The 15,277-nt window shown below is 36.3% G+C and overlaps 1 protein-coding gene across 1 annotated transcript in view; it reads right to left on the bottom strand.

The window, feature by feature from the left end:
- Positions 1 to 477: 477 nt before the first annotated feature.
- coro1ca (coronin, actin binding protein, 1Ca) overlaps positions 478 to 15,277 on the bottom strand; it is a 70,076-nt gene continuing 55,276 nt past the window's right edge. The window contains exons 7-11 of the mRNA XM_039771836.1: positions 12,221 to 12,325; positions 7,230 to 7,375; positions 5,658 to 5,715; positions 4,633 to 4,881; positions 478 to 2,571 (exon numbers count right to left, since the gene is read on the bottom strand). Coding sequence (XP_039627770.1) covers positions 2,452 to 2,571; positions 4,633 to 4,881; positions 5,658 to 5,715; positions 7,230 to 7,375; positions 12,221 to 12,325 — 678 coding nt within the window. The 3' untranslated portion in view covers positions 478 to 2,451. The remainder of the gene's footprint in view (positions 2,572 to 4,632; positions 4,882 to 5,657; positions 5,716 to 7,229; positions 7,376 to 12,220; positions 12,326 to 15,277) is intronic.

Here is a 15,277-nt window from a genome sequence, read left to right as displayed (position 1 = left end):
ATTTACGACCTCCACTATAAATTACTTTATCTTATGCTCAACAAATTTAGAACAGAATACATTTTACACATGTAGAACAATTAAAAGAGATAAAAAAAAACCCCGTATACCAACAAATTGAAGTCAATCTAAAAAAAAAAAAACTAAAAAAAAATCAAAATGTTAAACTAGTGAAATAAATCTAAGAAAGTGACGCAGACTCTAAACACACCTCATGGAGAACTATGTGCACACAGCAGATGTGGACAACTGGAACAGTTCAAGTGAAAGTCCATGTGAGGTATAAATATCACCAGAGATCAGAAGGTAATCTCTCAGTATGCAAGCAGACAGATGAAAGGAAGGGGCTTTATTTAACAAGGCGCACTACTAATAGCCAGTTACTAATCGGACTTGGGACATTCTTAACTGCAAAGGCTACTTTTAATTAGGAACAAAATATCTCCAATGTGAAGAATATTTAAAGAAAGAATTGCAGTTTTTCAAAAAGCTGGATAAATTTATTTAAAAGAAAAAAAAAAAATACACAAACATAACATTTCATTTAAGATGCATGCTTTTGAGAAATTTGGGTTCATCTCAAATTAGTATGACCCTGGTAAAGCCCCACTGGTTAAAAAACAAAAAAAAGAAAAAAAAAACAAAACAAAAGAAACACCACGGGGGTGGTCTAGGCTTGTAATACTGTGGAAAATGACAGGCAGAATGTGATAAGGTGGTCACGACAAGGGGCTGACCATGACAGGCTTTGTACGATGGGCACAATGAGTACTGGCTGATGGAAATAGAGAGTTTATGAAAAACTTCTCTCTCTGGGACCTCAAAAATTATATAAAAAAATATATATACCAGTCTCTAACACAGTTAAAAATATACAAAACACTGAGAAAATGAAAGGAATAATAATAAAGACACTTGCTTTCTCTCCCTCCAATCCTCACTTGACTAGCAGATGAATCTTTTGTTAACTGTATGCCACACTGAATATTCTCATTCTCACCTGTTTTATTGTAACTTAACAAAATGATATGTTAAACAGATTGGATGGGCAACATCTACATTAGAGCTTATAAAATAAAAGCAAAAAAGTATATCTTTCATCATAAATAAAGAGAAGGAATGATGACTTTTTCAACTAAATACCCCGAACGATCCTAAGCACCACCCGTTATTAAACAAAATCACCCCTTTGTGCTGAAGCTTGAAAAATTCAGTAGTACACAGATTAATCTTGACAGCATTTCAAATAAAGATCCCCTAAACCAGAGGGTTTCATAATGAAAGCACAAATTATGCCTTTGCTTAAAAATAATAATAAACATAAAAATGATACTGCCATTTGCTTTGCTTGTAAACATATGTAAAACCTAAAAAAAAGCTATATTTGACAACCAGCACATTTTATTATTAGTGTGTCAAATTAGTCATTTTTAAACGACTACCTAAATAGGGCTATCGAGATGGAATAAAAGAAAAATGAAGGATTATGAATATCTTTCCTTACATTACTTTTCAAGAATGGTGATTAATAATTACCATTGTCTACATGAAATGACTCCAATGCATGCATATTTTAATTCATTTATTTAAGAGCCCTGACAGTAAATCTTTCCATACACAGACTACCTAAAACTGCACTTGATCCTACAGTATAAATGTGCTCAGCCTCCATCCTCCATCTCGACCCACCTGAAGGGGGGGAAAGGAAAAATTAAGAGAGAGACAGCAAACAAAAATTTGGGATCACCGAGTCAAAAATCTCTCATTTCATATCTCAGGGAATCTGCACATTACACTTACAGCCACAATGAATACATCTGTTTTTGTGTGTCACTTTTTCTTTTTTAAATAAAAAAGGCTGCACAGAATGTCTATGATTTCAAATTTCAATTTCTCCACTGCATTCAAACATGGTCTTATTGCATTGTCCCTTATAGTCAAAATTCCTCTGTATGCAAATAATAAAAAAATGAAAAGAAAAATACTGATAAGGAGACATGTAAACAAAACTCCTTTTTAAAATTTGGCAATGAAAAATTAAGGGAAAAATGCAATACTGATCATACCTATATATAAAACATATGGGTTTAACAAAGTAAATATAATCTGTTCACGATTTTTAAATTTCTTGGTCACAATAAAAAAAATAAGAAAAAAAATGAAACAAAAAAAGACAAAATGTCAACTCCCACTTATTAAAACATATGAAAATCTTCAATAAAAAGCTGTCATAATTGCATTATGTTCCTCCTTTTTTCAAATGTTATAAGAGGACCTGGAAAGAGTTCAGTTTGGAATGTCATTTGGAATCTTATCTGACACGGGGCCACAGGTGGAATGTTTTTATTAACTGGCAGTGACTTGCCCACCCAATCCCCAACCAGCACCCGGCCCAGCCCAGCCCCACTCATTCTGGCCCATGGATCTTTGCAAACAATCAGGCGCTTGTCTTCAGATTTCTATCTTGGACATTTGCTGTTCTAGTTTGCCGATTCTTTTCTCTTGGCTGTAGATTAGGTCCTTAAGGGATTTGATTTCCTTGAGAATTTCATCCAGCTTTGCTTCACTTTGCTGCAAAAAAATTAAAGAGGACAGGGAGTCATTGCAAGTATTATGCCTCCTGGGAATACACAAATGCAACTGCCATAGTTCTGTTTCACTTCTTTATACACAAAACGGAAAGCTACTATCAATAATCTGTGATCAAGCAATCATAAGTGCAGCACTGGACTCCAGTGAGCAACACCTTATACCAAGTCGACTTAACAATTTGAGAATGACATTTTCCTATAAAAAGAAACCTGATCGGGCCACAGAGCTCTCCAGAAAACAGAATGCAAACATATCTGGGAGATTTAAGTTGTATATTACACATGGCTGCTAACTGACATCAGTGCATGTACAGTGGTGTGAAAAACTATTTGCCCCCTTCCTGATTTCTTATTCTTTTGCATGTTTGTCACACAAAATGTTTCTGATCATCAAACACATTTAACCATTAGTCAAATATAACACAAGTAAACACAAAATGCAGTTTTTAAATGATGGTTTTATTATTTAGGGAGAACAAAAATCCAAACCTACATGGCCCTGTGTGAAAAAGTAATTGCCCCCTTGTTAAAAAAGAACCTAACTGTGGTGTATCACACCTGAGTTCAATTTCACCCCCAGGCCTGATTACTGCCACACCTGTTTCAATCAAGAAATCACTTAAATAGGAGCTGCCTGACACAGAGAAGTAGACCAAAAGCACCTCAAAAGCTAGACATCATGCCAAGATCCAAAGAAATTCAGGAACAAATGAGAACAGAAGTAATTGAGATCTATCAGTCTGGTAAAGGTTATAAAGCCATTTCTAAAGCTTTGGGACTCCAGCGAACCACAGTGAGAGCCATTATCCACAAATGGCAAAAATATGGAACAGTGGTGAACCTTCCCAGGAGTGGCTGGCCGACCAAAATTACCCCAAGAGCGCAGAGACGACTCATCCGAGAGGTCACAAAAGACCCCAGAACAACATCTAAAGAACTGCAGGCCTCACTTGCCTCAATTAAGGTCAGTGTTCACGACTCCACCATAAGAAAGAGACTGGGCAAAAACGGCCTGCATGGCAGATTTCCAAGACGCAAACCACTGTTAAGCAAAAAGAACATTAGGGCTAAGAAACATCTCAATGATTGCCAAGACTTTTGGGAAAATACCTTGTGGACTGATGAGACAAAAGTTGAACTTTTGGAAGGCAAATGTCCGCTACATCTGGCGTAAAAGGAACACAGCATTTCAGAAAAAGAACATCATACCAACAGTAAAATATGGTGGTGGTAGTGTGATGGTCTGGGGTTGTTTTGCTGCTTTAGGACCTGGAAGGCTTGCTGTGATAGATGGAACCATGAATTCTACTGTCTACCAAAAACTCCTGAAGGAGAATGGCCGGCCATCTGTTCGTCAACTCAAGCTGAAGCGATCTTGGGTGCTGCAACAGGACAATGACCCAAAACACACCAGCAAATCCACCTCTGAATGGCTGAAGAAAAACAAAATGAAGATTTTGGAGTGGCGTAGTCAAAGTCCTGACCTGAATCCAATTGAGATGCTATGGCATGACCTTAAAAAGGCAGTTTATGTTAGAAAACCCTCAAATAAAGCTGAATTACAACAATTCTGCAAAGATGAGTGGGCCAAAATTCCTCCAGAGCGCTGTAAAAGACTCATTGCAAGTTATCACAAACGCTTGATTGCAGTTATTGCTGCTAAGGGTGGCCCAACCAGTTATTAGGTTCAGGGGGCAATTACTTTTTCACACAGGGCCATGTAGGTTTGGATTTTTTTCTCCCTAAATAATAAAAACCATCATTTAAAAACTGCATTTTGTGTTTACTTGTGTTATATTTGACTAATGGTTAAATGTGTTTGATGATCAGAAACATTTTGTGTGACAAACATGCAAAAGAATAAGAAATCAGGAAGGGGGCAAATAGTTTTACACACCACTGTATTTCCGAAGATACACGGCTCTTTTTGATTATAATTAAATGTATTCTGAAATGCTGAACTGACTGTACAATGCACTGAATTGTTCTCCCATATTGTAAGGTCATCTTTAAGCACAACAACAAGGCCTGATACACTTACAATGGTGGGTGTGGCAGATAATGGCTTATTTATTGGACCTGTGTGCTCAGTCTTTTTGTTAACTGGCATCTTGTTGTCTAGGATGTTTTTCTTGACCACCTTAAGGTCTCTGTTCTTCCCAGGGATATACCCATGCTTTAATGAGATGAGAATGGGGTCTGCATTTTTTCCATCAAACCAGTCTTCTGCTTCTAGGGCAGCTTCAGGTCCAGCTGTATCTGGGTACAGGTCATCCTGAAACAGGTCAGACTGCAGGGATAACGAAAAGGTTAAAGCAAGTGATTAGCTTATCCAACAGCATTTAGGTCAATTTAATTAACACATATTCAACACAAAATATTCATTATAATCATTAATTTAAAGTAATAAGCCAAACACTGAATTTTTTTTTTCTGAAATTGATTTAAACAAAATGCAATAAAACTAGACAGTAAACATTTTAAACACATAAAACAGATTGGGGCTGCTTCAACAACTGATAATTAATTCATTTTTTTAGGACTTAAAGCACATATTTGTATAAAACTGCCTCTGCCTCATTATTACAGACATCCATTAAGCCAATATACAACATCTCTGAACACATTCTGCAAGCTGCGTTTTCACACTCTGTAGTGTTTTAAAGTGGACTGAGCTATATATTTGAGAGAACTAATCCAATGAAAACTAATTATGGATGAATTAGTAATAAGTGGAAAAACAGATGTGCAAATTTAGTGGACAGTGGACGCTAGCAGCACCTCCTGTACCTGCATTACCCCATTAATGGAGACTTAAGTGTACGAAGAAGGTTCTCAAAAGGTGGCACAATTCGTTATTTGATTAATTTACTCACAAGTAAAACACGTTATGTGCATCTGGTCAGACCTCGTGGCATTTCAGGTTTTTAGCAGTTTAAAGATCCCATCATCTTAACGTATTCAAATTTGCACAGGTAAGAGGACTACACTAGATTTGTCCCATCTCTCTAAACCCACTTGAGGAAGAGGCTAGCAGTTCCTTTTAAGATCACAGCTACTTCTCACCTTCCTTGGCACAGTCATGATAATTGGTTCACATTTCCTCTCATGTAGTTTGTAGAACCTGTATGTTAATTTTAGAAACATGATATTAAGATGGGAAAGATTTCATAAAAACCTTAAAAAAAAACAAAAAACTTTGAAAGCCTTAAGTCTAATTGTTTTCAGATGGCAACTGGGTGTGCTGAAGATTAAAATGATATAAAAAGCTATAAAAAGACTCCCACTGTGACCACCACTTAAAGCTAGACAACTGCATAGTGTCCTATTGCAGCTTCGACACCAATTATTATTGCTGACATACAACAGACCATCTTCGATTAGAATTTTGCATCAAGAAAAATATTACTACATTCAAAAAGAAAGTTCTTGTTCAGAGATAATCTGTCAACATAAGTTAAAATTAAGTATATTTTTTTTTACTGTCTAAAATTTTTAATAGTGACTATTCTAATGACAATCAAACATGAAATGTGGCCTTCAGGTTATAATATAGAACCTACAGTAAATAACATGTTGTAATAACAATGCACTGAAACATTATTTACAATGGGTGCATCACTTTCAGATCCTCCAGTTATTGTTCTTACTTTGACTGAGGTTTCCTTCTGCATTTATGCTTAAGGCAGCTTTCATTCTAATACAACAAAAACAGAGAAGTCCAAATTAACTTGGCATTTCAAGTCTGTATTCATCGACAGATCTAGAGGTAGTGTGCGGCAGGGATATGAATGCTTTTAGTTAGCCAGTGTCAGATTCCTTACATATTTTGTTTAAAATGTAACAGAAGGTAAATCAGCAACACAAAAGCTGGCATATGAACAAATCATGGGTTTAAACAATTTTTAAAAACTTCTATCCACTTTCCAAGCCTGCTATTGCAATTCAAAATTATTTAAGAACTGAAGCCTAAACCAGCAGTCTCAGGCACTGGTCATCCCAGGGCACACCTACACTCAAGCACACAATTAACTTATGTAACGGTGCCAGGCACCCTACCATGCTAGTCTTGAAAAGCAGCCTGAGGAAACCTTGCAGACATTGGTATGATGAGCAAAATCACTACAGGAAGTGATCTGATTAGGGAGCAAAGCACTAGCATAACCGCTGTGTTGCACTAACAGCTGCTTAATACATATTACATTCACTTTACACTTTTTCTATTTTATAGGTATCTAAAGACCCATCATATAGTACTGAGTAAATTATTTCTGGCCAATAATACAATCTTACTTTTGAAATGATCATATTTATCTTTGATCTACAGGCAATTAAATTAATTGCAACATTTTCTGTAGTTTAGTTATTGAATATTTTTAAGCTGGGTAGGTAAGACTGACACCACATTAATGATCTCTGAAATACTACAAGACAAGTGGAAAGTACTACAGCATCTAGGAGGCGTAAACCAGACACATGCAGGATATACATGTTTGTAAAAGGAAAACTAACAGATTCTATAGTATATAAAACCTGACAGAAATAGTATGCAATTGTCATCAAAACATTTTACTTCTTTTCTTCTGAAGAAGAAAAAAAAAAAACATTCTATACTAGTTGGCATTACAAGGAGCATACCTTGCGATTTCACACTTGTTGACATCTAGACCTCGTTTTGGCATGTAGCCCATTCCTCTTTGGGGTTCTTTGCTGCTAAAAGTATTGAGGTAATGGACATATGGAGCTTCATCTGTGATTTCAAAATAGCGGATGCTGCTGTCCCCCTTGTGAGAAAGACAAAAAAATACAGGCATTTCTTAAAGATTTGTTAGACATTATGCTGCAGAATGGGCAATTTCTAATAAAATTCTAAAGTCACCAGAAGTTATTTATATCCATTTCCAAATAATTCACCAGGCCACGTGCTACAATTTCTATTATGACATCTGCACGGGTTTCAAATTGTATTCTGTGGGTATGATGAGATCTCTTTTTCTTGTCCTAATACCTTTCCGCTGAGATTTAGGATCACCAAGTTATTTTTGATGGCCATAAAACATAAAATGGGACTTTGGGGAGAACTGTGAATATAGCATCACTAATGACAGAACATTGCAAGAGCCCAAAGTAACAGAACAACACATCCATGAAGAAAGATGCTGCTGAAAAAAGATCTCCTTTATTTACCTTACAGAACTTAATTTCAAAGCTCAAAAGGGTACCTTACAATAAGAGTGTTTAGGGAATGCTACATTTCCCAGCGTAACTTAAATTAACAGTAGAAGGCAGAACCTTTAGATATGGTACCTCCAGTCTCTAAAGTGACCTTTCTGTCACTAATGAATACCCTACTGTCCACTAGTGAGGATATTAATATTGAATACTTCCTGTACTTGAAGCTAACTTTCAGCATTCCTCCTATGCTTTTCCTTGGTATCCTTGTGTGTGTATCAATCTGCCTTGCCCGGCAGTTCCTGCCCCTGATCACAAGAGTGAATCTGTGTAATGAGACCAAAGCCAAACTGACCAATCTGACTGTTCAGAGGTATCTCCCACTCACACACACTACTGTTTTATTAGTAGATCACTTCTAACCTGCCTTTTTCCCTACAAGCCAAAAGCTGTAGTAGTTTATATTCTCTGAAAATACTGAACTCCTCCAAATGTTTTAGCTTAATAAACTCATAATTTACCATTACTAAAAGTACTGGTAAAGCTGCCATTTTAAAAACCCAACTTAATAACAAGAATATTATATATTATATATATATGTTTCCATCTTTGTGTTCATTCATCTATTAAACACACACAATTTAACTGTAGGTGAAAGTTGGACAAATCCGGACAGCATAAGATGGCAGACAGGAACCACCAGGTGATAGGTAGTTGCTTACATACCACATCATGCTTAACTTCAATTTAAGTTATTTTGAATTTCAGCTGTACAAAAATTTTGCACTGTAGATTTTACATATTGTAAACTAAAAGACAACAGAAACGATAACATGAAAGCTTACAACTTTTCCTGTCTTATAAGATTGACACTTTTGATCTTTCATTTCATGCGGTTAAAATGTATAAGAAGTACTTGGTTATCAAGCTTCTACTGCCTGCACCGTGGCATTCATCTACTCGTAGACAGCCTCTTTACTGGCTTATCCCTACAAACTGTGCGTGCGTGTGTTCATGTGGGTGTGAGTTGCACTTTTGTACTTTCTTAATTAATTAAAGAAGAAACTTATGGATAGAATGCATCTTTCACAACCTTGTAGTTCTAATTTGACAAATACAATACATTAGCTGGCTTTATCCAGCCACTAAGTTACAATTAATAGCTCTCAGAATCAAAGTAGGTATACTTATAGTTCTGGTCAAAACAATGCTTTCCTGGATGCCTTTGTCCAGACATGTGAATGAATCTTCAGTGTGCTTTCTTTGTTTTGGGAGCGTTTGGTTGTACATTTTGATTACGGAAGGTGCTGCAGTTTCTTCTTGAGGTTCAAATACACCATGTCGATCCTCTTGTTGCTTGCAAAAACACATCTTCTGGGAAACTGATCATCAGTCAGTCACTGTTTCCAGCAAGACAAGCACGAGGCTTTATGCATACGGTCTCTCCCTGCTTGTGCACTTACTATTCCTCAGCAAGATTTAGTCTCCTGGTAAACTTGACCAACTCTAATTCAGACAAGCCTTCCATCCTTTCAATCCAGTACAGTTGCCCTTCTGAGTAAAGGGATTGCTTCAGACTCAGTTACGGCCATTTCAACAGGCTATGAGGTCAGGCTATAAACAGCCAAATTTACGGCCAGGTTGAACATAGTGAGCTTCATGAGAAGAGAGATGTGGGATTTTTAAGGTTTATTTTAAAGGAAGGAACAGAAGTCTTGTCACTTGTTTCTTGGGTGTACATAAGCCCATCTTTTTGGTTGACAATTCGTGCTGAGTCCCATACATCAATGTTACTCATCCTTGTGTTCTGATCCTCTGTTCAAACTTGGGTGTCCACTAACATAACACCTTGGTGCCTCCAAGAGGTGTTGCAGTGCTGTTACTTGGTCTAGGGTTGATAATCTTATCAGATAAGGCACAGACATTCGTTGTTAGCCAATATTAATAGTTTTGGGTAGCAGCTTGATAAAACTGAATGTCAGTATGTCCGACAACACATACTAGTAATGATACTGTCATAACAATCCCAATGTCATAAAATGCTTTGGACTTGTATGTTATTTTATAAATTGTAGACAACTCCATTTTCAACATGGGCACTTCTGAGAAGATAATTCAGAAAAACAGATAGGCCATATAATAAAAAGCAGGACACATCAATGGCAAGTCAACGTGTTTAGCAGGGTTCGTACCTATATCTATAATAGTGGGCAGCATGGTGGTATAGTGACTAGCACGGACTGGTGAAAATCCGGCAATACAGTTAAATACCTTTGTGGAGTTTGCACATTTTCCCAGTGTTCACACAGATTTTCTTCTACATTCCTACAATATTTATAATGTGTGGCTAAAAAGTGAAAATTTGCCTGGGGCAAGAATGGCTGAGGCTGTTTGCATGAATGTGTGCCTAAGCTCCCAAGATGGGTTCCAGCTCTCTGTGCCCCTAATAGTGGGAAAAGTAGATTTGGAACATGGGCAAACAACTATATTCAGACTAAAGATTTTTACTGAGCAGTTTGATGTGGTGTTAGGGAAAGGCTAAGGACCTGGATAGTAACTGAAAAAAAAATGAAATTAAATTAATCTTGAGAGTTAAACTGCCTTGTGCCCCAACTTAAAAAAAACAAAAAAAAAAACAGGTTGTTTCATTTATTCACCAATACAGAATATGTCTAATACCCCAAATCCCCACTGAACATTTATTGTGCTGATGGACAGTTAATCTAACTTTTAAATGCTTGTAACTTAATAATGGGTACAACTGTAGACATAATTATAACCACTATGTCGGTGAAGATATTTTTGACATTTATTCAGCACCACTGGCTATTCTTAGAGCCTCTTTCTCTCTTTTTCTTTACCTTAATATGGGTTTGATATTTTTACAATGTCACTTTATTGCCATCTAGTGGCAAACACTCAGAACACATTAAGTTGGGGGCAGACTTGCAGACTAAACACCTGAACAAACTTGAACTTGAAGCCAAGGAACGTTATGCATTTTAACATACTGTTTTCAAATAAATGTTCAAAAAAGGAAAATTAAGTAAAAATTGCAAATGATTTAGTTAAATATACATCACCAGCAACTGATAAAAAAAGATCTTAAATGACAAGTGCTACCTTACAAATTACACAGCTTGCTTATTGTTCTGCATCTGTGTTTAACTATGGTGACTCAAGTATCTGCAGAATAAAATAACCAGTTATCTGTAGGCCCTACTCCATCTTTGGTAAGTGCAGTTTGTAGTAAATGGTCAAGAGTTCCAGATTGAGATGTCTAAATGAACTACTTCATATATGAATATATCCAGCTTTATCAGGCTTCAAACATCGTGTACACAGTCAAGAAACCAGTAAAGAAAGAAAGATACAACTGAAAAGAGCAACCATCTTACTTGATAAACAATATCAACTCTATAGAGACACAAACAAACAAATACGACAAGTAATGCATTCGCACCTGAAATGAAATGAGAACTTTGAAGCAGGTAAGTGTGAGTGTCAGACAAGCAGTCACTGTATATCACTCTGTTGTCTGTCTTTTTAAGGCTGAACATTGACTCATTGTGCTGAGCCTCATGTCTCCCACTGTAATTAACTACGACTCATCACAAGCAGCACTGTTGTTTAATCTCCTACTTCTTGATTAGCTGTAGAACGTTACAAGTTAAAAACAAAATCCTGCAGACTTATAAGAAAGTCCGCCTTGAAGGTCATGCTCTACACTTGAATCAGTTTAAAAGAAATCAGTGTATTAATCAGTGTGCTAAATTGCTTCTCATTTTCCTCTGTTCGCAACTATTAAATTAAAAAGACAAGACAATTATTTGGTGGTTTGCTATAAGTATCATAGTGAGAGCCTCTTGTGATACATCCGTTTATTCAGGATGGCTGCTGCTTGACCCTTTTGCAGTTTCACAAGATAACTCTGTCTTGGGTTGACAACCTTGGATTTTAAACTAATATACTTGATTCGTTCTGAAATGGGTCAGTGAAAAATGTCAAGTAATGTAACTGGCAATTTGAATATTTCACAACTGCAGTTGGTGCAAAGAAGCTAACTAAATAAAAGGTCCACAGTCTACATGTGCACATAATTGACAGTTAAGTTTAAGAAAGGATTAGCCAAACAAATATAAATGCAGTGTTCATTTATTGCAGGTATTCTGAAGTGAACAATTAACTAATGGGAAATGTGCAAAAAACAAACAAAAAAAATCCAAATAAAGCAATCTTAAAGGTTATTTAAGTCATTTCCAGGATCATAAACAATATCCTAATTACATTTTAAGACACGCATAATACTAAATTATACTCATGTTGAAAGCTATATTAAATCCATTACTTAGGTAGCTTTTTTAAATATACATTATCTTGTTGAATTAGTTGATCTTTCAGAGAACAAGCAGTTTTTCACCTCAGTTAATGGACATGTGTATAATATGGCATCTTACCTTTCCACATAAGTAAACAACATTTGTATCTGCATCATAGAAGGGTAGCAGTACTCCATTGCTTGTGTCCATTTCATGCAATGCTATAGGCTCCTCCATGTTTTGCTGTTAATGTAAAACAAGGGAAACCTTCGTTACACATATGCCAGAGGAAAGAAAAGTGGCATTCATTACCAGACCTGAGAGTATAACAAATATGAACTCAAGATACAAATAAGCTCAGCATTTCCCCACAGGTTGTTTCCCCTAGAGCACCAAACAGAACGCATGTGCTGCTCCTCCCATCTGAATGATTTGCTACTTTCTATACTCCAGATTTTATTCAACAATCCTCCAATATTTTTTTTTAATTATGAAAGATAAACACAACGACCATAAGCAATACAAGCCTACATTTAATATTAAGCTGCTTTCATATAAAAAAACTCCAACAAAGCACAAAGTGAAATGTGAGCATTGCTAAGTCATAAGCAGAGATTGTTATCAAGCACAGATTACATCCAAATGAATGAGGTTTTTCAAACAATAAACCATGTTACAGATTTATAGGCAGCCTGTTAATCATCAGAAGAAAAAAAAGTACAAAAAGGTGCCAACAGTTTGTATCAAGTGGAATAAACAGTCACAAAATCATACCAAAATGACACAGAACTAAGACATTCAAGTAAATGTATTAAAATCACACTTAAGTACAACAGCCTGCTTTGAAGTGACAGGCAACTTAATAATATGCTTCAAAAGTACAAAATGTAAAAATGATGCATGCCCAGATCTGTCTGTCTCACTTTGTACACAGTTATTCAGAAATTTCTTGTGCAGGTCAACAGATTCAACAGTGCATATGTCTGAAGCTGAATTCCATGAGCTATTCATATCTTTTTACCAGATTAATGGCTACCTAAGTGATTATGATTCAATTTTTGATACTACTTAATTAAAAATACTTCATTGAACATTCTTTTATGTACAGTTAAGCTTGAAAGTTTGTGAACCCTTTAGATTTTTCTATATTTCTGCATAAATATGACCTAAAACATCATCAGATTTTTCACTCAAGTCCTAAAAGTAGATAACCAGTTAAACAAATGAGACAAAATATTATACTTGGTCATTTATTTATTGAGGACAATGATCGAATATTACATATTTGTGAGTAGCAAAAGTATATGAACTTCTAGGATTAGCAGTTAGTTTGAAGGTGAAATTCGAGTCAGGTGTTTTCAATCAATGGGATGCCAATCAGGTGTGAGCGGGCACCCTGTGTTATTTAAAGAACAGGGATCTATCAAAGTCTGCTCTTCACAACACATGTTTGTGGAAGTGTATCACAGCACGAACAAAGGAGATTTCTGAGGACCTCAGAAAAAGAGTAGTTGATGCTCATCAGCCTGGAAAAGGTTACAAAACCATCTCTAAAGAGTTTGGACTCCACCAATCCACAGTCAGACAGATTGTGTACAAATGGAGGAAATTCAAGACCATTGTTACCCTCCTCAGGACTGGTCGACCAACAAAGATCACTCCAAGACCAAGGCGTGTAATAGTCAGGCGAGGTCACAAAGGAACCCAGGGTAACTTCTAAGCAACTGAAGGCCTCTCTCACATTGGCTGAAGTTCATGTTCATGAGTCCACCATTAGGACAGCACTAAACAACAATGGTGTGTATGGCAGGGTTGCAAGGAGAAAGCCACTGCTCACCAAAAAAACCATTGCTGCTTGTCTGCAGTTTGCTAAAGATCACGTGGACAACCCAGAAGGCTATTGGAAGAATGTTTTGTGGACGGATGAGACCAAAATAAAACTTTTGGTTTAAATGAAAAGCGTTGTTTTTGGAGAAAGGAAAACACTGCATTCCAGCATAAGAACCTTATCTCATCTGTGAAACATGGTGGTGGTAGTATCATGGTTTGGGCCTGTTTTACTGCATCTGGGCCAGGACACCTCGCCTTTATTGATGGAACAATGAATTCTGAAATAATTCAGAGAATTCTAAAGGAAAATGTCAGGACATCTGTCCATGAACTGAATCTCAAGAGAAGGTGGGTCATGCAGCAAGACAACGACCCTAACAACACAAGTTGTTCTACCAAAGAATGGTTAAAGAAGAATAAAGTTAATGTTTTGGAATGGCCAAGTCAAGGTCCTGACCTTAATCCAATCGAAACATTGTGGAAGGACCTGAAGCGAGCAGTTCATGTGAGGAGACCCACCAACATCCCAGAGTTGAAGCCGTTTTGTACAGAGGAATGGGCTAAAATTCCTCCAAGCCGGTGTGCAGGAATGAGCAAAAGTTACCAGAAACGTTTAGTTGCAGTTATTGCTGCCAAGGGGTGTGTGTCACACCAGATACTGAAAGCAAAGGTTCACATACTTTTGCCACTCACAAATATATATTTGATCATTTTCCTTAATAAATAAATGACCAAGTATAATATTTTTGTCTCATTTGTTTAACTGGTTTCTCTTTATCTACTTTAAGGACTTGAGTGAAAATCTGATGATGTTTTAGGTGATATTTATGCAGAAATATAGAAAATTCTAAAAGGATCACAAACAAGCACAACTGTAAACCTAAACTCACTACTTTTTACTTAAGCTTTAGAAGCCAGAACAGAAACCAAAAAACCCTAACAGTTATTATTCTTCTGCTGTAAATGGAAAGAAGTTGCAGCCCATTTCCTAATGACTAAATGCTTCAGCTGAGAGAAATTTTAGAATTCGCTAGAAGACTGCTCTTTCGGTATCATTTGGCTTAAATGTGTCCATGTTTGATCGAGCCAAACCAGAATACTCAAACTCTGGAAGATGAAATATGAGAAAAACTTTAATAGTTTTCTTACTGAGATTTCAGTACTATTATTCACCCATAAACCTATTTTTTAATACAATTTGTCCGGTTGTGAAAAATTTCAATAAATTACTTTGGCAACCTTCAAGTGATATGCCTATTTTATTGTTCAATTAAGTCCATTTTTAATCTATAGTTTTCTGGAACACTGGTTGATTTTTGAAACTAGTCAGTCGATTACTCAATTACCAATGTAATCAATATTAAC

Source organism: Polypterus senegalus, chromosome 12, assembly GCF_016835505.1.
Source record: "Polypterus senegalus isolate Bchr_013 chromosome 12, ASM1683550v1, whole genome shotgun sequence".
NCBI classification, from domain to species: domain Eukaryota; kingdom Metazoa; phylum Chordata; class Cladistia; order Polypteriformes; family Polypteridae; genus Polypterus; species Polypterus senegalus.
The sequence above is the reverse complement of the archived record's forward strand: the minus strand, read 5'-3'. Positions and strand labels throughout refer to the sequence as shown.